Consider the following 24,088-nt stretch of genomic DNA (forward strand, 5'->3'; position numbering starts at 1 on the left):
TCTGAGAGTGAAGAGTGTCTTTCCACCAGCGACCAGATGGACCTGGCCATTTCCTTGTATTTCCCCATCCCTTGTGCTCAGTGTGTGGTATACAAAACCCTCAGAAGCAAAGTCTGGCCACGGAACTTCTGTGGGCTCAGCTCTGAAAACTTAACTCCTTGAACTATTTCTTTACTCAGAGTGACACAATCAGGAGGCTAAACAATTAGTGATTTCTTTCAAATTTTTATTTCAAAATAATGTCAAATTTCCAAAAAGTCTACACAACTAGAACAAAGGAAAAAGTTGCATACTCTTCATCTAGTTTCCCTAAATGTCAGCATTTCACTGTCCTTGCTGTATCATTCTTTCTTCCTCTCCCTCTCTGTCTTTACACAGACACACACACACACACACACACGCGCGCGCACGCACACTCACACACATGCACACAGAGACACACACTCACGCACACTCGCACGCATGCACACACACACACACACACACACACACACACTTTATGGATGGGAAGGCATAACTGTTTTCCTAATGTTTGTAAGTAGAGTGCAGAGACATGCTGCCCTCTAGATCCTTTGGTATGCCCTTCTGAGACTATGACATCCTTCCATAACCATAGGACAATTGTCAACATTTTTTTTTTCAATTCTCAACATTTAAAAATGACACGAATACAGTTTAAATGGACTTTTCAGTCTTAGTCTTGCCAATTGTCCCACTGACCTATTCCTACTGATCCATATTCGTTCTGTCTGCAGAATCGTTTCCAGTCTAGAATGGCTCCTGAGGCTTTTATCTTCGTGAGCCTTCACTTGTGAAAAACACAGCCTGTTACTTTGTAGAGAGTCTATCTACCCTTTTGGGTCTGTCTGGCGTTCCCTCATTATTCCTGTCAGGTGATGCCTTCTCGGCAGAACCACGGGCGCCATGTTGCGTCCCTCTCAGGGCAGCCTCTCAGGAGGCGCACGGTGTGGATCTGCCTTCTCACTATATTGTTAACCGTGGCTCCATGATTGGGGTGGAGGCTGTAGGTTCCTCTGCTGGAAATGTAGTACTTTCACTTTTGTAATCAATTAGTGGTATTTTGAGACCATGTGATGTTATGTTTTTTTTATCCTTTTTTCCCCCCACTAGTTTTTGCACCTATAAACTGTTCTTGCTGGAAATTTCTGTTACTGTGTTGGTGTGATGGGGAGAGATTGCAATTCCTTCATTCATTCTACACGTAGTACTTAGCTTTTGATTGTAAAGAAGAGCTATCCCTCTCTTCCATGTGTGTATTCATCTGTCCATATCAGTGTGGACTTATGGATTCTCATACTATCTCATGGGTCATAATCCATTACCCTCATTATTGTGTGTGTGAGAAGTAAGAACTAGGACTATGTTAGTTGTTGTTTTGTTTTTGTTGTTGTTGTTTTAAGTAGGCTCCCCACCCAGTGTGGGGCTTGAACTCACAAACCTGAGATCAAGGTTCGCATGTTCCACCAACTGAGCCAGCCAGGCACCCCACTGTTTGTCGAATTTTAATACTTGATTTTTGGAAACTGCAAACCTGAAAACATAAGAGTGACAAAGTGAAGGAACAGGCTGTAGTTTGTCCTTATATCTGGTAAAAGCCTCAGTTAAAAAAAAATAATAAACATGTTACTTAGAAAAGCCTGTTATGAAAGGGAATTATTTGTTTTTTCCAAGATTTTTTATTTACACGCGAGAGAGAGAGCACGAGAGAGAGAGCACGAGGCGGGAGGAGAGGGAGAAGCAGGCCCCCAATTTAGCAGGGAGCCCTATGTGGGGCTCGATCCCAGGATCCCGGGATCATGACCTGAGCCGAAGACAGATGCTTAACCGACTAAGCCACGCAGGCACCCATGAAAGGGAATTATTTTAAACATGTGTTAATTACTGAATTACTATAAATGTGTATTAAACGTGCTATATATTCTGTACCAGTGAGTGATATTTCTATGAAGCACTCTTTTAAAATTCGAAAGGGCAATTCATTTAACCAAAGGAATAACAAGGCAGCACAATACCTTGTTTTTCTGGTGTTGGCTAGTTCTTGTGGCCTCAGTCTCACAAAAGGTAATTCCACCTGGTTCCTTTGTTCCCCCCACCCTCGGACTTGCAGGGGCTTATATGTGCATATATACACTTTTTTTTTTCCTTTTCCTACAGAAAATAGATAGGAAATGGCCATGGCCGTGAGCGTGGCTGAGTGGCTGAGTGGCCTAATGCTAGCCCGTGCTCTCTGCAGCCTAATTAAAGGAAAATGGTTGTGCTTTCTATGAAGAGAGACACAGAATAACAAGAGAGGGACACAGGAAGGGAAGCTGAGCACTTAGAGCTTTCCCTTTGCTGCAGCATTAAATGCTAACCTTGCCTCATACTCTTCGGCCTGAATTTATATAACAAATCAGTGTAAATAGCTAGACAACTTCCAGGGCACTAGACTTACTGTGCAAATTCAATTAACGCAGCCCCTAACAAACCAGCGATGTGCAAGGAAATGCCACAGATGGAACAAAAGGCCAGACCTGTAGCGCTGGAGAGAGTAGACTCATCCGCATGCTCGGACTGCGGGCACGGGTGGCACCATAAGGTACTGCCAGACCCACTTGCTCGCTGTGGAGAAGGGTCCCGGCAGATGGCGTGGCCCCTGTGCTTTCACCAGTAAACAAATAGAAGGACGACTCTGAAGTATACAAAAACTGCCCTCTTTCTACAAGAAGACAGGTTTGCTCTGGTCAGGCAAAAAGGCAGGTCAGAAGAAAATCTGGCCCAGCTGGGCCTTGACACACCTGCGCCTTGGCCACGGCCTGCTTTCCTGACCGCCATCTTGATACATCCCACGAGCCACTGGGTTCACCCCTTTTGTTTCAATTGCCTGCCTCTTCAAAAGAAAGGAGCAAAAGCAAGAAACTTAATCTTTCCTCTTTTTACTGACCCTTCATCAGTTCAGACAAGAAAAAAATATATCGAGGCCTCGGCTTAACTGTTTTTATGTTATTTTTATTGATTCCCACAGAGCTCCTTAGTGTGTGACAAAATATCATGAAGGCTTGTTATGAAGTCTCTCTTACCTTTGGTGCAGCTAAAATTCATGCTGCCGTAAAACAGCAGCTAAAATAGTTAATGCAGATGCCCTTGAAGGTAGGAAAAGCAGTCCCCGAAGAGAAAAATTGCAAAAGACTCTCTTCCAATTAAACAACAAAGAGTGCTTATTTTAATTATTTCGTCTCTAATTCATCCCAGAAAAATCTGAGGTAGCTTACACAAATATATACAATAAGATATAAGTAAGAACAATCATCACACAATACAAATGGAGCCATCTCCTTGTGCCAGTCATATAGCCAACCTTGTTCATGGATTGTCTGCTTACATTCTGACACTAAGTCTTCAAGGTAAGGAACCACCTTTTTCCCCATTGTACAGCTATGAAGACCGAGGCTGGGAGACGTGAAAGCTAACTAGCTTGAGATTACATAAGCAACAAGGGGCACAGCTGGGATAAAAAGAAAAAGGCATCAGGAAGTGGGGAACTAGGGGCAGGACAGCTGTGTGAGGCTGAGCTGCGGCGCAAAGGCTGGGTATCCAAGCACACAGGTCTTTATCTAAAAACTCACACACTTGGCTTTGAGTTCCATCAAGGTCAAAATAAGGAGGGAAATCTCATCGGTGTTTGGATTTGTAAGGACCACAAGATAAATGTATTGCGTTTTCTCAGGTGAAGCAGTTTCTCCTGGTCTAAGCATCCAGGATTCAGAAAAACGAATGGACAGCAGGCAGATCTTCCAGATAAACTTCTATGAATTGTATTTCTGAAAACCAGGACTCCAGTGCAAGTGAGGCAGGGAGTCTGGGCGCTGTCCTCAGTACCAACCGGGTGCTGACACTTAGATATTCAGGACAAACATGCTCTGGGAATCTGTGTTCTTTGAAACACTATAAAGCCTAAGAAAAATTTGTGCTTGAGAGAGAGCTTTGCTCCCCAGATGGGTGTGGAGGTGTCAGGGCCCCTGGGCTGGTTAGGATCGCCCTCCAGAGACCATTCCGCATGTGTTCAGCTCCTGGACAAATAAATCACGCCAGTTCCAGTGGCCTGCAGTCGACAGCAGCCTGTGAGCACTGAGCAGAGCATGGTGGGCAAGGCAGTGTTTTCCAGCACCTCTGCGACCAGACGAGGGCTTCCAGAACACTGTGGGACACCAGGCTTCGAGCAGTGTTAGCTTCTGGTTCCTGGGTACATTGGGGTGTTTTGCTGAACCCCACCTCTGTGCGTCCCTGAGCTGACCAGCAGTAAGAGAGAGGTTGTTCACAAGCCATTTGGGAGATGGCTGACTTCCGCCCAACATTAGAATTTGGGTTTCAGTGCCCGTGCATCGCAAACCATTTTTCCTTAGAGCAGTAAACACCCACTATTGGTTGAGGCCAGGTCCAGATTGTGACAACAAATCCATAGCCGATCTTTAGCAAGTGACAGTTACGACTTGTTATCAAATAACTAGTTGCTTTTGCCTTCAAAATCACTAATCTGACCTTTCCAGAAATGCCTCAAAGCAGGAAATTGACCAAATAGAGATCCTGGCAAAGTAAAGTTGGACAGGAAATATTTATAATCAGACCTCCATTTCAGGCTTTGGGGCTTGTTTGTTTGTTTTGTCTGCTCCTGTGTAACTCCACTGCCCCAGAGATGTGTAATACAACTTCTGAGCAAAGCTAGGGTTAACTGGAAATACTTGTTCCTATGATTATTTTTAATTTTGTATTGAAACGCACAAATCCACTTTCTTTCACGGGCAAAATAAAATGACCAGAATACAATCTTACAGTAGAACACAAATTGTTCCCTGTTCTCTGCCTTTAAGCTTATTTGGGTTAGATGTGGGTGTGCAAGCAACAGGGTCTCTCCCAGGGGCTTGGAGGTGGGGTCACATATGGAAAACACTTTGTGTGGGATTTTTTTTCTGATTGTTTAATTTGGGGGGCAGGCTTGAATGTAGACTGATAGATACGTTCTAGTTCTGGAAACATCAACTAAACACGTTCTCCCAATTTTCATAAGCTTAACGGTAAGAAAAGATTTTTGTTCAATGTAGATGCTATGGAGTCTTTGGCCTATCATAGAAGACACAACATCCTTTTTCTCATTCCTCTTCAGAGACAGAATCCTGATTTATAGGATGTTACATTGTACTTAAAATAAATGACAATGATTCCCAGCCTCCTCTGCAACCAAGGAAGCCATATGACCAATCTTTGGCCAGTAAGACATAAATAGAAGTGCTAGGTGAGATTTCTAGGAATTGTCCCTAAAAGTGAGGGGAAGGGCCCTCTTTTTCTCTTTATCCATCTAAGAACATGTATGTGATGACTGGAGCTTGGCAGCAATTTTTCACCATGAGGCCAAATGCCCTATGCATAGTACTGTGCCCTGATGTCAGTGGAACCACCATGCCCATCCTGGACACTTCACCTAACCATTCTTTGTGTGAAAAAAAGTACTCATTTAAAAAATTTTTACAACTGTAATCAAATTTAATCTTAGCTAATGCAGGGGATACCAATGAAACTAGGTGATTCAGAAAGTTGCTAGACAGGCTCCAAAATGAGCATAAGGAAATGAGATTTGGTTGGGGTGTTGTTCAGAACATGAACTCTGAGGTCAAGCAGAATAATAGTTAAGAGCTGGCTCATCCTCATTAATTGTGTGACTTTGGACAACATTTCCGAATCTATTTCTTCATCTGTAAAATGTACTGGCAAGTCCCACTTTATAGGTCTGGAACTAAGTTGAAGAGAGATAATACACAGAAACTATTTAGCACAGTGTCCGTGGGTTTGCATCTCCAGAAGAATATAACAGCACCTTGCCATCAAGTTGTCATAAAAAGTGACTTGTCTCGGAGTGTAGTAACCACCTGCCAGGTGGTATGTAAGCTACCTTAGGCAGTAGACACAACTTACTAATTATGAATAATTTTAATAAGAATTAGAAAAACTGTACAAACACATCAAATCTGTGATTCCACAGATATCATGGCTTAGGACAAGACAGAAGTAGTTAGATCTTTTTTTTTAAGGGTAATCAATCTAAAGAAGATTTTTGAAGTAATGCATAATGTCCATGAAAAACTGATGGGTTCCCAAGTGACTAAAGGTTGGCAAACACTAGCCAAGAGAAGTGAACTTAGAAATGCAGTGACAAAGACCTGATGGCAAATGGACAGCAGCTTCATCCCGCTGAGCCTCTCTCCAGCCTTGCCTTCCCACAATATGCCCCTCTGCTGCCTGTATGTGCCTCAGTTTCCCTTACACTATGCCACCCTCCCCGCAGGGTGTGCTTCTGAAGCAGGGATCACACTTGCATGGTGGTTCTCTCAGTGCCCAAAAAGTGTCTGTCCGTGATTGATTAGTGGCCAAGAATGACCTCTACCTTGACACTTTGTAGCTGTGGAAGTCAGGAGCCCTGGAAGATACTGGTTCCTGGAGGACAGAGAAAAGAGGGGAGAGAAAAGCATTCATGGGAGGACAGTGGGGAAGAAATAAGTACTCAGTGAAGGGTGGCTGAGCCAGCAGAGAACAGAGAACCAGAGGAAAACAGGTGCTGGAAATAAAGAAACAGGATTTTGACAGTCTTCATTGGACCTGTTAGGATGGATGGATGCAAGCATGCATGAACAGGTGGCTAGGTGGGTGGAGGGATGGATGGATGGATGGATGGATGGATGGATGGATGATCAGATGGACAGATGGATGGAAGAAGGGAAGCTAGGAAAAAGAATGTGTTCTTAGCACCTATACCAGCATGGTGAAGGAGATACGGGGCAGATGGCTTCTGAAAACATGTTTACAAACTTGCCTTCACCTAACCCAGACCCCTTCACCAGGCTTTGCACACCACATGTCTTCTGTGGCCCTCAGGTGAGCAGTGATACCGGCCAGGCTGGCAATGACAGTGATGTGTCACAGGGGGCATCAGCTGAGCTGATTGTTGCGGCAAAACTATGAGGACCCAGCATTATCAAAAATGATTTTTAAGGAAATGCCCAAATCAAATTTCCCAATGTTGTTCAGTCTAAAACTGCCATATCCCCCGGGTGTCTGGGTGCAACCACAATGACATACTCTGATGTCTGTCACTTCATGCATTCTTAGATTATAAATGGGAGAGACAAGCCCTAGCAGCCAATGCTCCAGCCCATGCTACACAAGGCTGAGACTTGCTGTGGGCGTGACCTACAACCAGGCATTGTGGGAACTGTCTGTCTATCCTCCTCCTTGAATCGAAGATGCTGTTGGTACAAGAAAGGACTTGGACAGTGAGAATTTCATTCTCTCAGGAAAGCCTGCAGCCCCCACCCCCACCCCCTGTGCAGTGTCCCACAGGGAAAAAAGGCAACCCTTGGGTGAATTTCCAGCTTGAGCAAACTTCTGTGCAGGTGTGAGTAGCAGCTGGGGATTCTCTTAATGAGTCTAAAAGCAAAAACTATTATCACTCCAGGATAAGATCAGAATGATTTTCATTTAAAAAACAAGAAGAAGAACAAGAGAAAGAGAAAGAAAGAAAGAAAGAAAGAAAGAAAGAAAGAAAGAAAGAAAGAAAGAAGGAAAGAAAGAAGGAAAGAAAGAAAGAAAGAAAGAGAAAGAAAGAAATCGATCTTGGAGAAAGGTAATGGATTTCTTCTCTGTCCACCTGCCTCCTTTTTCCTAACTATTTCGTGGTTGAGCCATTTGAACCTCTGCGGGGGAGTGCAGCCTGGCTCTTCTCCTTTTCTCCCCGCCTGCCAGGGAGGCCTCGCCTTGCAGTTAAGATCCAGGACTTGAAAGAACACCATCCTTTACCCACTATAGTCTTTTCCCTTAGACATGTCGGACTTTTTCCTAAGGTCAGCGAATGCGGCTTCCTCCAGCCTGTCCTCTGGGCTTGCTTTCTCAGCATTCAGTGTAGCCAGTGGCTGGGCTAGTTACCAGCTCCCCACCCAGCTTATATGATTTTGTCAATAAAATTGGCTGATTGACCAGATGAGGATGAGCTCTGAGGAAGTCTTATCAACTGCTTAACGATTGGGCCATATCGACCAGGAATGGTTAATAGAGTTCCACAAGTTGACATTTCCCGGGGCTTCTGAGAAAAGTGTATCATTTGCAAAAGTGATGGAAAATTTAAGTCCCCCCAAAGAACCCAGGCCAGCCGTTGGCAAATTGAATAGAGACAGTAGTGTCTTCTGTTTGGGTCCTGGAAAATTTGTGTAAACTTTTTCTCATGGCCAGATCTGTGCGTAGAAATGATTTGTGTGATATTAACACCCAAATCCACACAGCCACTCAGAAGTCACGTTGCTGCCGTGTTCCTACCTAATATTCCCTCCTGAAGATTTCTAGGCAGCCAGCTAGGAAAGTTACCTAGTGGCTCTGGTTAGTCTTCCTTTCTTGAACATAGACTGGGAAAGAAGTTAATATTTTCTTTCTTTCTTTTTTTTTTTTTTTTTAATTTGACAGACAGAGATCACAAGTAGGCAGAGAGAGAGGAAGAAGCAGGCTCTCCGAGGAGCAGAGAGCCAGATGTGGGACTCGATCCCAAGATCCTGGGATCATGACCTGAGCCAAAGGCAGAGGCTTTAACCCACTGAGCCACCCAGGTGTCCAAATATTTTCTTATTTTTAAAAATTCAATAATTTTGAATTATTTCAAAATTATTATCAGGAGCTTCTAGGTGGCTCAGTCAGTTAGGAAGCTGACTCTTGATTTTGGCTGAGGTCATGAGCTCAGGCTCATGGAATCGAGCCCCATGTCAGGCTCTGTGCTGAGGCATGGAGCCTGCTTGAGATTCTCTCTCTCTCCCTCCTCCCCTTCCCCCCTACTCGCTCTGGCTTTCTCCCTCTCTCTCTCAAAAAAAAAATTCATTATTCATGGAAATAGAAGTTTCCCGAAAGCTGATCATTAATGCTGAGTATCCATAGCACTTGGGGCGGTCAGTGCCAACCTGACCACAGCCTTGGCAAGGATTCCAGATGCTCCTCTCCTTTCTGTGGAGAAGGAAAGAAACCAAAGTACAGAATTCCTTCAGTTTGTGGGGAGAAATCTAGACCTACATCTTTTCATAAAGCAAAACTTCTTTTTAACATCCTTCTATCACAAGGAGATCAGCTCGGTTTGACTCAATGTTCTTATCAATTGCAAAATGAGTTTGGTTAAATTCAAAGCTTTTCTAATTTTAATAAGGAAGCCTGCTGTGTGTCTAGGATGGCTTAAAGGAAGCCCAAAGGGATCTGTGCCACCCATAAACTCCCTCTTATCTAAACAGGGTCCTAGCAGCTGGTGCAGAGGCCCTCCATGGAGAGGAGGGAGGGCAGCCTGAGACGGACCCCTGCTCTCACTCGCAGGTGTCTTTGGAAACTTGGGCCCCACGGCTCCCTCCATCTCCTCGACCAGCCGGATGCTGTGGGAACCCAGAGCCCACAGTGAGTAAGAGAGAAGGACAAGTGCCAGGTTAGCTTTCCCGCAAGGTCAGAACTACCCCAGGCAGTGAAACCAGCGCAGAGAAAGCGAGTGCAAGCCCTTAGGGCAAGAATTAGCTTCAGGAAGGATGTTTGTGTTGATCTCGAGCTTTGGACAGTACCAGGGAAGATGCAAATGTGGAGAAGGCTGCTCTGGGCTGCAGAGACAGCACAGAGCCCACCAGGCAGGAAGGCCAGAGTGGAAGGTGTCCGGAGGGGGCTGGAGGAAGTGAGAATCTTAGACCCTCCACAGAAAGGAGGCGGCAAAGGGAGCATTGGGCAACTAAGGTGCAGTTTGGAATGGGAAGAAACCTGAGCTGGAAAGAGACTCCGAGTGTGCACCCTCAAGCTGTCAGCTCCCCACCACGACTCGCCCTGAGCTCCCCCTCCCTACCCCCAGCCTGCAGATAAGGGACACGCAGGAGCTCTGTCACCCACAGGCCAGGGCGGAGAGGGAGTTGACCATGGCCCAGACAGGTGTGCAGAAGCTGGTCTCCACGCAGGGTAGGGGCCTACACACTCCTCTTGCTGGTGCACCAGCTCTCTCCCCCTTCCCCCATGCTGCAGGAGACTTAGCATTTCATGACCCCATGTCCAGCACATGAAGCTGAACTCAAACTGAGAAGGAGCCTTCAGAAGTCAGCCAACTGGTTTGGCTTTAGGGTGTCTCTTTTCATTACTACACTTTGCTTTAACGGAACCCAGGAGTTCTTTCTCGAGAGAGAAAGAAAAGCCATAGAGACTTCTATAAACCTTTCTCTTTTATAAGTAAAAATGGCTGCCATGGATGAATTCCAGGAATATAGGTAACAAATAGTTCACTACAGGGATTGTCACCTTCTGGACCAGGGTCCCAGATTGTTTTCCGATGGGCGACAATGGTAGGAAGTGTAAGAGAAATAAGATTTCAGGTCTCCCAGATCACTGGTCTGCAAGCCATTCGAGGTACTGTGATAAGACTAGAAGTCATCAAATGCCCAGGTGCCCTTTCTGCTGGACACTGGTGTGAGAGGCATGGAGAGTTTCAAAGGCAGCAAAGGAAAACTTTGCAAAAATACCCAACTTCCTCTACGTGCCTCCCCTCCGTCCTCCTCCCTGCCCCCCCATTCTCCCTCCCGCCAGGGACTGTGCAGAGGGGCTTAGCAACTGCATTTTCATAACATGGAGGACCATGGGTTTCTCCAGCCAGCAGTGCTCGGCTCTGTGGACAGAGACTAAGGGAATGTGGGCATTAGACGGTGGGCGGGCTGCGACCTTCCGGAAGTGGAGTTTCCCCAGAGTTCCCTCTGTGAAGTAGACAGAGGGGGAGGGCATGGAGCAAAGATGCTGTGTGGGACCTGGGTTATGGGCACAGGGCCGTGTGGGGGCGAGAAAGGCAGAGAGACTAAGGATGTGGCACCTGGAAGGATGTGGCTGTAGACCCTGAGATCAAGAGGGTGGAAACACACAGCCACAAATTTAAAAGGGTTCATTGGTGGGTGCCTTGGTGGCTCCCTCACTTAAGCTTCCAACTCTCGATTTCAGCTCAGGTCATGATCTCAGGGCTCTGGGATGGAGTCTGAAGTCAGGATCTACACTCAGTGGAGAGTCAGCTTGAGATTCTCTGTCTCTCTCTCTCTCTCCCTCTGCCCCTCCCCCTGCTCTGGTCAATGGATAAATAAATAAATAAAAGGTTTTAAAAATATACAAAGGAACCCATTGGTTGCTAACTTAGGAATTATGACAGTTTCAAGTTGGCACATCCACAATTCCCTGAAGTAGGGACTATCCAGGCAAGGCTGTGCATTAGTGTCTGGACATAGGCTGTAATCAATATTTTGGTCCAGGAAGCTACTCTTCCAAGATGTGTCAAAACATCAACCCTCTGGGCTCATCCCCTCCAAGGTGGCTAGCCGGGCACCAATGCCATTGCTCCAGGAATTAGATGGAGGTTGGACATTGGCCAGGGTTTGTAGGGGCCCAGAACCCCAGAACTCCCATCAACTCAGCTCCACTCACTACGAATTAGGTGGCCTTGAGCAATTCCAGAGGCGAGCGGATTTCCTCTAGCAGATTTCCACAAAGTGCCCTGCTGACACCCTCAGCCTTGTTTGCTGCTGGGCTTAGCGAGACCATCCCGAAACCCTGGTTTCATGTATGTCTTTCCCTCTTTTCCCAGCAAGGCTCTCTTTTTCATAATATTGCCCGTCTTGGGGCACTTTACCGAGTTGTCACCTCTTAATTTGGCAGAACTTGCCTCTGTCCTAATGGAAGACCGACCAGGGCCCGGCAGTACAGAATGTACTCAGGCAATGTGCATCCATTCATTCGTGGAACTCTGTGAGATCCCTGTTGCTTGCAAGTGCTGAGCTAGATGGCCACAGAGTGATTACAGCGGTCCCCGCTTACCGGAGGGAATATCTTCCAAGACCCCCAGTGGATCCCTAAAGCCACAGGTGGTACTGAGCCCTGCATACGCTGGCTTTTTCTACACACGCATACCTACGATAGAGTTTAATTTATAAACTAGGCACAGTAAGAGATTAACAGCAATGACAAATAATAACAGAACACTTACAGCCATCTACTTAATAAAAGGTATGTGCATGTGGTCTCTGTCAAAATATGTTATCATGCTGTATTCGTCCTTCTTGTGATGATGAGAGATGCCTGCATGACGAGGTGAAGGGAGGTGAATGACGCAGGCATTGCGACGTAGTGTGAGGCTACCGCTGGCCTTTTGACCATATGTCAGGATGAGGATCCCCTGCTTCCAGACCACAGCTCATCTCGTGGTGACTGAAACCATGGAAAGTGAAATCGCGGATATGGGGAGACTACTATACACCATAGTCCGGACTGGACTCCTACCCCTGGGAGCATCCTTCCCGCCCATCCCATCCTGAGCTCACCCCTTACCACTCCCACTCTTCTCTCCACTCTGCCTTCCTGAGTGCTCTGCACACGCACTCCTGCCTCCAGAACTTTGCACCTGCTGTTCCCTCTCTCTGGAAAGCTCTTCCCCCAGATCTCCGTGTGACTCCCTCTCTCCCTCCCCTCGGGTCTTTACTCCCTGAGCCTTCCTTTGCCCCCCCGCCCCCACCACATCTTTGTCTGACTTGTGTTTTTCTCCTAAGCAGTTCTCATTATCTAACACGCTATATATTCACTCACTATTCATCACTTGAATGGAAGCTTCCCAGTGGCAGGATGCATGTCTCTTTTGGTTCCTACTGTTTCCCCTGCACCCAGAACACTGCTGGGCACTGGTGAATGTTCAATAAATATTTGTGGAATTAATAGTTGAACGAATAACAACAAAGGAGGTAATTAAGCATGAAATTCGGTCACATTCTGGCCAAGGAAATAGGTGATAGGTAATGACTGATCTAGCTTAGTGCCATGCTGAGCATAGCACAGACTTGTCATGATGCTTGTCCTTTGAGGCCTCAGTGGTCCCTGGGACTCATCACCTCTTCTCTAAGAATTAACTTGAAGTCTGGGAAAACAGAAGGTGCTCGTCTGCACGTGGGCCCCAGTTTTTTCTTCCCCTGTGTGCACACATGACATCCATTAGCCGTAATGGGCATGACAAACACATCCAGAAAAGAGTGAAACCCGCATGACCGGTGTGTCCCCAGCACTGAGGAAGTAAGGTTTCTGGTTCCCAGACACCTGGTGTTAAAATAAAGTAAGAGTTAAAATACCAATAAATGTGCTTGGTCCTCCAAGAATGCATCAGATTTTCAGCGATCGCCTGGAAATAGAGGAGGGCCTTATTGTTCTCCAGGTAAGAAAGCATTTATTCAAACAGTTTTCAGTGAAGAGTTAGCCAATATAAACACCAAAAGAGCTGCTCTTCTAAAAAGAGATTCAATTAAGCATCAGTGCAATTGTATGGAGACCATGTTGAACACCGAGGTGGCCTGTTTTTCTGGTCATTATTAATCCTGAGATCTTAATGATGCACAACGTTTGTGTCATTGTCTACCCAAATGTAATTTGTTTATGCAGCAGTTCAGCTAATCCTGCAATCTGTTTTTCTCAAATGAGGGCAGATAATGGAGACACCGTTCTTTACAAGTCTTCAGGCTTTTAAATTCTGATAAAATCAGGATTCTTCGCTGGGTCTTGCCCCAGCTCTGAATTAAACCACTTTAAATGTAATTATGGAACCTGGCCTTACATCAGGAACATCCATTTAAAAAATTGATTGGCTAGGCTGTTCCACGAGGCATTTTATGAGCAAACGATTGCAAAGGGGCCAGAACTGTAATTTATAAAGGCAAAAAAGCAGGTAAATACTTTATTAGTGGTAATGAGAGGGTTTCCAGCTAACTGAATCTTTTCTTTCCTCCCTAGCTACTTCATGGAGCCATGGTGCATGGCCCTCTTTCACGATCGTTTTATTGATCTAAGGAAAGAGTTACGCCAGATCTTGACCTCCAAGGAGGTAAGAGTGATTAATAGATATGTGAGTTATTCCTTGAAAATTACAAGCAGTTTATAGTCGTTGATCATTTAGATTTTTCTCTACAGTCCCCTTTTTGGTTTTACTTTTAAAGCCAACAATACTTCCTATAAACAAGCTAGGGAATATGCGAACATCATGATACTTCCGGAAAAGTGGATTATTTAAATCTTTTTGGGAGAGGCAGATTTCTTTCTCCTTTTTACACATAACTGTATTTCCATTATCAGCTAACAGGCAGTGTCCGCTGGAAACTGGGTCTGAGTTTTATCTACTTGTTCTCAAGAACGAACATTGAATTCCTTTAGTTTCTGCCCACACTTGCTAGCCATTCACTAAACATATGTGCACGTGTGTGCGCACGTGTGCGTGTGTTGTTATACAGATGTAAAGGGAAGACATAAGACGTCCAAACACACCCCTTTAATATCCAAAACCTCTTTCTCAAAGTGATAGAGAATTGACTGGAAGTTAGGCTACATTTCCCAAAGTCTCCATGCTCAGCAAGAAATTTGACTCTGCAGTGTCAAACATGAAATACTTGTGAAACTTCAAATTCAGTTCTTTCATTCAACGCAAGCGTCCTTACGGGAGCTGTGGAATGTTAGCATCTATGCTCAAAAAGTGGTCAGCTATCCATCCTAGATTCTCCCTTGCTCCACTTGGACAAGGGCAGGGGCGCAGCTTAACCTCGCTGTGTTTTATTGTCTTCCTGGTCAAGTCCTGCGACTCTGTTATCACTTCCACTTGAGAGCACCTGTGCCCCTCGAAGGTTCCCATGGTGAGGGCCACCATCTTGGGCAGCACAGATCACGTGCCGAGCCCCAACCGTGTGAACCACCTCGCTTCACCATAATGAGAGCCATTCAGGACACTCTACTGTTACAGTTTTGACTTGATCAATGAGGGGGCGAAAGCTGAAAAATTAAATGACCTGCTATGGGTTACACAGCTAGGCTGTGGCCAGCAAGTTTCAGACTCAAGGATCTCTTGGCCTGAAGCCAGGAACACAGGCAGTGAGCCATATGGACCAAACTGTGAGGCTAGGTATCTCCTCTTCATTGCCTGCCCCCTTTTCAGTTTCATGCCTGGGGTCCAAGATGGGAAATTGAAATAATTGTACTAACCCAAAGCAGATTTAAATTGGGGGAAATAGGTTTAAAGTATCAGTCAAACTCAGTCGTCTTTAGGACCCACACAGATAGGAACCAGGCAGGTAAAACTGAGGGAGGCAGCTGAGGTTGAAACATGAGCTCGAGTTGTGAGCCTGGTGTTTACTGAATTTCATTCAACTCCTTAGGTCCCTCTCTTGCTCTCAAAATGCATTCTGTGGTTCATTACTGCACCACAGCGAAGACTCATTAGTTTTCTAGTTATTCCATCAAAACTCTGTGCCTAAGTCCTTCTACACCCCCAGAATCGAGCTCCTCTGTTAATATTTCACAGAGTCAAGGAGTTTCAGGAGCCAAGCTTAAAAGGGAAGCTGTCCTCTCATTTTTCCAAGTAAACCACCAAACCCAACAATAGTCGCTTTTCATGGTCCTGACTGAGACCCCCTTAACCTTTTATCCAGAGACAGACATCTGCTCTGGGTCAGTTTGTTATGTGTGAAGTCAGCATGGACAACAGGCCCTTTCAGTAGACCAGAAGGGACCATGAACATTTGTGGATGACACACTGAGGGCTCCCCCACCATTCTTGTGGCTTTTCTAGATTTCTGGGAAATGAAACTTCTGGAAGAAAAGCCTCCACCAAGGGCTTGCACCGCTTTCTGCATTTCCGTGTGTCAAGTAGGCAAGGCCACATGGAAAGGTGGTGCCCCCAGTGGTGTCTGCCTCTAGCTCAGATCCCTGCGGAGCAGAGACAACCTGTTCCCACCTCAGAGAGCTGTGGGAGGAGTGAAGGAGGGAACACATGCAAGTAAATGTCACAGAAGAACAGCTCCCAGGAATTGCTGGCCCCCACGAGTAATGGCAGTGGAGACCGGCTGGCAGTGGAAAGAGGGCTCAGATAGGCAGACATGCAGGAGTTCATTTAAGAGTCTTGCAATAGGGGGCACCTGGGTGGCTCAGGGGGTTGGGCTTCTGCCTTTGGCTCGGGTCATGGTCCTGGGGTCCTGGTATCAAGCCCTGCATCGGGCTCTCTGCTCTGCGGGGAGTCTGCTTCCCTTCCTCTCTCTCTGCCTGCCTCTCTGCCTACTTGTGATCTCTGTCTGTCAAATAAATAAATAAATAATCTTTAAAAAAAAAAAAAAAGAGCCTGGCAATAGGAAAAGAAAGAGCTAGCCTTCACTAAAGAATGATGGTAATTCTTATTCTCAAATATTGAGATGAAAGTGACCCACTTCATTTCACTTTCTAGTTTGGCTTTAGGAAAGTACAGGAGTCCAGTCCCATCAACTATGATATCCTATAGCTCTCCCTCTACATGAGGAAAAGGGAGTAAAAGACTATTATCTTTGACTGTTATTTTAAGCCATCTCAAACCTATGTATCATTTATTTTAAAAACAAGCTCATTGTAAGACTTCACAAGTCCTTTCATGGAAGTAAAGAGGAACAGATTATAAACCCACTAGGACTGCTTTTAGCAGTGGCTTAAGCCAAAGAATCACTGACCAACGTGAAATTTTGTATAGTCAAGATCATTCCTCAAAAAGATAACAATTACAGAAAAAATTATAAAAATATATGCACCTAACAACAAAATCCATATATATATATATGGAGAGAGAGAACTGTTGATAGGAATCAAGGAAGAAGTGGTTCTAAATTAAGGGCTGGGGAATTCCATATCTCACTTTCAATAATGGACAGAACAACCAGATAGAAGATCAATAAGAAAATAGGACACTTAGACAACACTATAAACCAAATAGACCTAACAGATACACACAAAACACTTTACTCAACAACAGCAGAATGCACATTGTTCTTAAGCATACATGGAGCATTCCCCAAGACAGGCCATATGTTGGGCCACAAAACAAGTGTCAATAAATTTTAAAAGACTTAAATCATACAAAGTATATTCTCCAACTGCAATGGAATAAAACTGGAAATCAAAAACAGAAGGAAATAATTTCACAAAATTGTGGAAATTAAACACAGACTCTTAAGCAACTTCTTTGATTTTAAAGAAGAAATCAATGAGATATTAGAAATACTTAGAAACAGGGCACCTGGGTGGCTCAGCGGGTTAAGCTTCTACCTTTGGCTCAGGTCATGATCTCAGGGTCCTGCGATCGAGCCCCGCATTGGGCTCTCTGCTCAGCAGAGAGCCTGCTTCCCCCTCCCCTCTGCCTGCCTCTCTGCCTAGTTTCGATCTCTCTCTCTTTGTCAAATAAATAAATTAATCTTTTTTAAAAAAAGAAATACTTAGAAACAAATGAAAACAAAATCACAGCGTACCAAAACTAATGGTATACAGCTAAAGCCATTTTCAGAGGGAAATTTGTAGTTATAAATACCTGGAGTTGTAAAAAAGGAAATATCTCAAATCACTAACTGAATTTTATACCTTAAGGGACCAGACTAAACCCCATGCTAGCAGAAAGAAGGGAATTATAAAAATTAGAGTATAGATAAGTGAAATAGGGAGTAGAAAACCAACAGAGAAAATGAGTGAAATCAAAAGATAGTTCTTTGAAAAGATCAACAAAATTAACAAACCTTTAGCTAGACTAAGGATAAAGACTCCAATTATTAAAATCAGAAATCAAAGTGGAAGGGGTGCCTGGGTGGCTCAGTCAGTTAAGTGTCTCATTCTTGATTTCAGCTCAGGTCATGATCCCAGGGTTGTGAGAGCAAGTCCCAAGTTGTGCTCCACACTGGGCATGGAGCCTGCTTAAGATTCTCCCTCTCCCTCTCTTAAAGAGAAAGAAGAAGAAAGGAAAGTGGGAACATTTCCACTGATCTTACAGAAATAACAAAGGATTATAAGAGAATGCTATGAACAATTATATGCCAAGCAACTGAATAACCTGGATGAAATGGACAAATTTCTAGGAACATACAAACCACAAAACTGATGCAAAGAAATTTTTAAAATCTCAACAGACCTATCGTAAGTAAAGGTATTGACTCAATCAAAAACCTCATGACCAAAAAAAAAAAAAAAAAAAAGTTCAAGATCAGGTGCTTTGCTGGCAAATTCTACCAAACATTTAAAGAATTAACAGTAATCCTTGCCTAACATCTCAAAAAAAAAAAAAAAAAAGGGAAAGGAATACTTTCCAGCCCATTCTTTGAGGCCAGCATTATCCTGATACCAAAGCCAAAGACATCAAAGGGAAAGAGAACTACAGACCAATATCCCTTATGAATTTAGACCCAAAAATCTTCAACAGAATACTAGCCAACTAAATCCAGCAGTATATCAAAAGGATTATACACCATGGGCAAATGAGATTTACCCCAAGAATGTAAGAGTGGGTCACCATATAAAAATCAATCAGTGTAATACACCACAGTAATAGAATGAGGAGAGAAAAAAAAAATGCTGTTATCTCCATTGATACAGAAAAAACATTTGACTAAATCAAACATTCTTTCATGGTAAAACACACACACACGCACACACCCCTAGGAATAAAAGAGAACTGCTTCAACCTGATAAAAGGTATTTATGAAAAACCTACAGCTAAAACCACACTCAGTGAAAGACTGAAAACTTTAGCTCTGGGGTCTGGGACAAGACAAGAATGCCTGCTTCGACCATTTACATTTAACTTTGTACTGGAAATTCTAGCCAGAGCAATTAGGCAGGAAAAAGAATCAAAAGACATCCACATTGGAAAGGAAGAAGTAAAACCATATTCTGAGATGCCATGATCTCATATGTAGAAAATCTGAAAGAATCCACAAAATACTACAGCTAATAAATGAATTCAATAAAGCTACAGGATACAATACCAACCCACAATCATCAGTTGTCTACAGTAGCAATGAATAATCCAAGAGTGGAATTAAGAAGACAATTCTATGTACGATAGCATCAAAAAGAATAAAATACTTGGGGATAAATTTAAACAGGAGGTGTAAGATTTGTACACTGAAAACCTCAAAAACATTTCTTTTTCTTTTTTTTTTTTTTAGGTTTTGTTTTTTTGTTTTTTGACAGACAAAGATCACAAGTAGGCAGAGAGGCAGGCAGAGAGAGAGGAGGAAGCAGGCTCCCTGGCTGAGCAGAGAGCCTGATGTGGGGCTCAATCCCACGACCCTGGGATCTTGACCTGAGCTGAAGGCAGAGGCTTTAACCCACTGAGCCACCCAGGCACCCCTCAAAAACATTTCTGAAAGAAATTAAAGCAGAACTAAATAAATGGAAAGACATTTGTGTTCATGAATTGGAGACTTAATATAGTTAAAATGGCCACACTCCCCAAAGCAATGTACACGTTTAATGCAATCCTTCAATGTCCCAATGATATCTTTTGCAGAAATGGAAAAATTCAGAGGAAATACAACAGACTCCAAATAAACAAAACAATCTTGGGAATAAAAAAAAGCTGAAGGGCTTACACTTTGCAATTTGAAAACTTACTATAATTCAGCAGTAACCAGGACAGCATGGTACTTACATAAGGACAGATACATAGGTCAATGGAATAAAATGGATAATCCAGAAGTAAAACCATTTACATGGAAAGATTTATATCATTAATCATTAAGGAAATGCAAATCAGAACTACAGTGAGTTACCACTTCACACCCACTAAGATGGTTATTGTTAAAAAAAAAAGGAAATAACAAGTGTTGACAAGAAATAATCATACTGAAGAGGGGAGATGGTCTCACTGAGGGGGAGACGGTCACATAAGGGGGAGACGGTCACACAGAGAGGACACACTATGAAAGACAAATGCACAGAAAATCTGTCCACAATTTAGAGCAGTATTTGCCTTAGATAAAAGTTCCATTTTGTAATTTTATAGGATTTACCCCATGGTCAGAAAAGCACCATATACCATGAGACCCAAATCTTCTATAATTTTTGTAAAGTCATATTTGCTTGATACAATTCTCTGAAAAACTAAGGAATCATGTGGATCATGAATTATGCTTGGGGTCATTCTGGCAGCCCTCAAATGTTTCAGCCCCCCTAATATTAAGTCCTGGGCATCGGGTGCCTTTTTCTCTGTCACTGTTTTGCTGAGCTGATACAAATTTGAAGTCTTCTGAGCCCCACTGACTGTTCTTCCAGGTGAAGTGTGTGTAATCTCCAACCCCTTGTAGGGTCTCACTTAAATAATCCAATGATAACTGTTTTGCTTCCATATCTTTTGAACCTATTTTCCTATCTATAAAATTCTTACTATTAAAAAATTAGTATCCATTAGAACTCTGCAAGTCATGTACTTTTTTCTTGTTCAAAAGAAAAATTATTGGAAGTTCAAGCAAACATACCATCAAAGTCCCTGTGACTCTTCTGTTGGGGTAATTTGGAATTCCTGTGGCGTTCAAAACGCACACAGCTCAAAGCTTGGTGACGTGCATAACCTCTTATCAATGGGCAGGTGTACGATGAAGCAAATAGGGTACAATGTTAGCTGTGGAATCCAGTGGTGTGTGTGCAGTGGTGCTAAGTGTACAATTCAGTCAACATGCCTCTGTTTGAATATTTTTATAATAAAATGTCGGGAAAACACCTACTATATTACAGATAAGCATAGCATATCTCAACTTTAAATAACTATTCTTGCTGAGCCTTATCTTTAAAGATGTCAATGAAATTTGACTTGACTAAGAATTTAAGGGGTTTTTTTAAGATTTTATTTATTTATTTGACACACAGAGAAAGAGATCACAAGTAGACACGGAGGCAGGCAGAGAGAGAGGGGGAAGCAGGCACCCCACTGAGCAGAGAGCCCCATCCCAGGACCCTGAGATCATGATCTGAGCCGAAGGCAGAGGCTTAACCTACTGAGCCACCCAGGAGCCCTGAATTGTAGGGCTTTTAAATCCTATTTCTTGAGAGAACTGTAACCACATGAAACTTCTAGAAGTTTTCATGTAAAAATGTTTAATCACTTCCTTTCTTGTTTTTAAAACAAGTGTGATCTATAGATAATTTTTATCTGAATATTAAGAACTTGACATTACTATTCTTGCTAAACCTTGAGAACATTATGCCAAGTAAAATAGCCAGTCAGAAGAAGACAAATGCTGTTTGATCCCACTGACATGAAGTACCCAGAGTAGTAGATTCACAGACAGAAAGTAGGATTACATGGCACAATTCTGCTTTCTTCGTAATTGGATGACTTTCTTATATATGTGTCCTGGATTACTATTTAAATAAATTAACCTTTATATTATTTTTTAAAGGGTTAAAGCGGTAAATCTTATGTGTATTTTGCCACAATTTAAAATAAAAAATTTAGAAACCTGGGGGGGTGGTGGGGAAGACCGTCCTTGGGAAGGTGAGTGCTTTTTTTCATTTTAGTGAAACTGCCCTCTTATTGTCCAAGTAATTTCTGTTATCTGGCCTCCTCCTGTGTTTTCCAGGAGGAAGACCTTCCCTCCATAGAACAGTTAGCCCGGCAAATAGAAGATGAGGAAATTAACCTGAAGGAGAAGCCCCGGAATTATCTCAAAAGAGTCTACCAGGAAACCATCTACAAGTCATTGGTGGAGAAGAGCATTCTTGACTACCTGCACTATAACCACTACCACCTGCCCATGTACGCGTGGCCAGGCATCATTTAGTTGTGGCCACGTCTCCACTTTGTTGTGTTCCCACGTGGAGTTCGGGGAAGTGCTCGGTGTAAAGAGGAAACCTCTCTGAAGCCTGGCTTGACAACCAAGCACCACCGTGGTTTTGTGACTTCTTTTTCCACCTCCACAAGCGCTTGTAGTTTTCTATCGTTCCAGTAGGTGGCGCAAGGCCGTGGGTCTCTATTCTGGGGCAGGGAGATGCTTTTGAACACCAGGCTAGTTCGGTGCAGAATAATCTATTTCAGCAATAAAATGGGATACACTGTGCTCGACTTGTTTTTACGTTGGGTGTGATTCTGGCAGATTTCCCTAAATGCCCTGCCGCCAGTTTTCTCAGTTCTTCACCTATTTACCCAGTACTACTCCTTGGTGATTTAAAAAAAAAAAAAAAAGACAAGAAAAGAAAAGAAAACCATGAGCCCAGTATGGAAAATCGGTGAAACAGACGATGAGGAATTAGCCCTGTAATCCAACGTCATAAGAGCTGTTTATGTGAACTTTGAAAATGAGGCAGGTGGTATCACAATTTCTGCATTTTGACGTTGTAGGTTATGAGAACGAAAACTCTTAAGGTCACACAGGCTAACATGTTTTAACAGATTTTAGATGAGAAAAATACTAATGGGCAATCAACACAGTTCATTTCCTTTAACCCTTAGCACTTGCTTTGCACCGGGACCTCTGGTACATGTCACCTGTAACATGGCTCCAAAACCCTCTTTCTTATAAATAAAGCAAATTTAGTGCCCACTAGAAAACATATGGATGCAGGAACAACAATAGTTTTCATTTATTTGGATCTCTTTTAATAGATAGTGTGACACAATTCACGACAGAATTTTTTGATCAACAGGGTTTGAAATCGTTTTCATGGATGCAATTCCGGTTTTTCAATTTTTTTGTATTTATGTCAACATTCAGCCAAAGTTGGCACAATTACACTTGTCACTCAGCCATTAGGAGGGAAAATCATAGTTGGTGTTACAGAATTATACACCCCTTATCAAACTGATACTTCTCAAAAAGACAATTGTTCCAGAACACTAGGTTTGATTTTTCTGAAGCAGGCAAAAGCAAGCAATAAAGTCCGCTAATCCCTCACATATATGTTTTACACAAATGTGTGAGTCACTTAGAGGGAGGCCCAGCTTCGGTCACATACTACAAACTGTGTAACTGGGAGAACAATCCCTACCAGTTGGCTCTTCAAACTGGAAACCAACACACGTGGAACCACATTTCAGGGGCCACCACATAAGTCAGCTTGAGGATCTATTCACCCACCCCTCCCAACTCCCTTCCCCGAGAGGTCCTCCGTGAAACTCATCAGAAAAGGAGTGAGTTTCTGTGACAGGCCCTGGGACCCGTGGGTGGAGATGAACAACCACCTCAAAAAGGATCAAGGGTTAGGATTTCTGCGACCAAAGCCTTTTAGTCACACAAATGCAATCCCACATGACAATGCCGACCTTAAAATTGAATCACGCATTCATGTGACAGTAAGTTTTTCTTTGCTGCTTTTGAAAAAGTAGGCTGGGATTTGAAAAATGTGCAGAATGGGTTTTAGTCTACAAAATGTCTGAGGAGGTCATTCTCACAGCTGTCCCACATTCACAAAGTGAGTAATTTCCCAAGTCTGGGCAGGAACTTTGGCATCTCTGTGGACTTCAGCATTTTACCACCCAGGGACAACTTTGGTAAGAAGAATAGAGAAGAACCCAGGGGTCATTGATTTGGGCTTGACACTAGCTGTGTTAAGGGCTTCAAGAGAATAAAGGTATTTACTCCTCACTGATGATAAAGACTTGCCAAAGAAAGGGCTTCCGAGAGAACAATATTTGGACTTCAGTGTGCGAGCAAAGATTCTGTAGAGACAGATGAATGCCTGAACTCCCTGCGTATTTCAGCATTTGCTGTTGAGCTGGGGACATCTTGGGCTCAAATGAAGGCTGATCTTGGAATTCTATCATTTTGAACAAAGCACAGTGACAAGAAAACACCAAAGTCAATTTCCCCAAGTCTTAGGCCTGCAATCACATGCACCTGACCTCTGACGCTGGTATGTGGGTGTGTGATAGAGGATACCCACCCCGTTTCCAAAAATGGCTCCTTGTATTACACCCAAATATCACAGGAAGGCCAAAAGAAAGCTGGTAGGGGAAAGGGAGCACTGCATGGAGGAAAAAACGTAAAGCCAGCCAGTCAATATTTACTCTTAGAAGAAGAGTGTGTGTGTGTGTGTGTGTGTGTGTGTGTGTGTGTGTGTGTGTTGAAAGAGAGAGAGAGAGAGAGAGCCCAGCACCGGGTGAGAGAGCACTAGCCAAGAAGCAGGGAGAGGGGCTCTAAAGTGCCGCTTGTGAGGAGCTGTTGATTGTTTTCTGGTTGAGAGAAGAGGTGATGATAAGGCTGGGATGCGGCGA

At 43.6% G+C, this 24,088-nt stretch overlaps 1 protein-coding gene across 1 annotated transcript in view; it reads left to right on the plus strand.

Annotated features, from left to right (window-relative positions):
* Window positions 1-21,659, plus strand: part of CFAP61 (cilia and flagella associated protein 61) — a gene marked incomplete at both ends in the record, with an annotated part of 286,170 nt that extends 264,511 nt beyond the window's left edge. Inside the window, 2 exons of the mRNA XM_080814415.1 lie at window positions 13,843-13,933; window positions 21,459-21,659. Of these exons, the coding sequence (XP_080670541.1) occupies window positions 13,843-13,933; window positions 21,459-21,659 (292 nt within the window). The remainder of the gene's footprint in view (window positions 1-13,842; window positions 13,934-21,458) is intronic.
* Between the last annotated feature and the right edge of the window lie 2,429 nt (window positions 21,660-24,088).

Source organism: Martes martes (assembly GCF_963455335.1).
Source record: "Martes martes genome assembly, chromosome: 9".
Lineage (NCBI taxonomy): Eukaryota > Metazoa > Chordata > Mammalia > Carnivora > Mustelidae > Martes > Martes martes.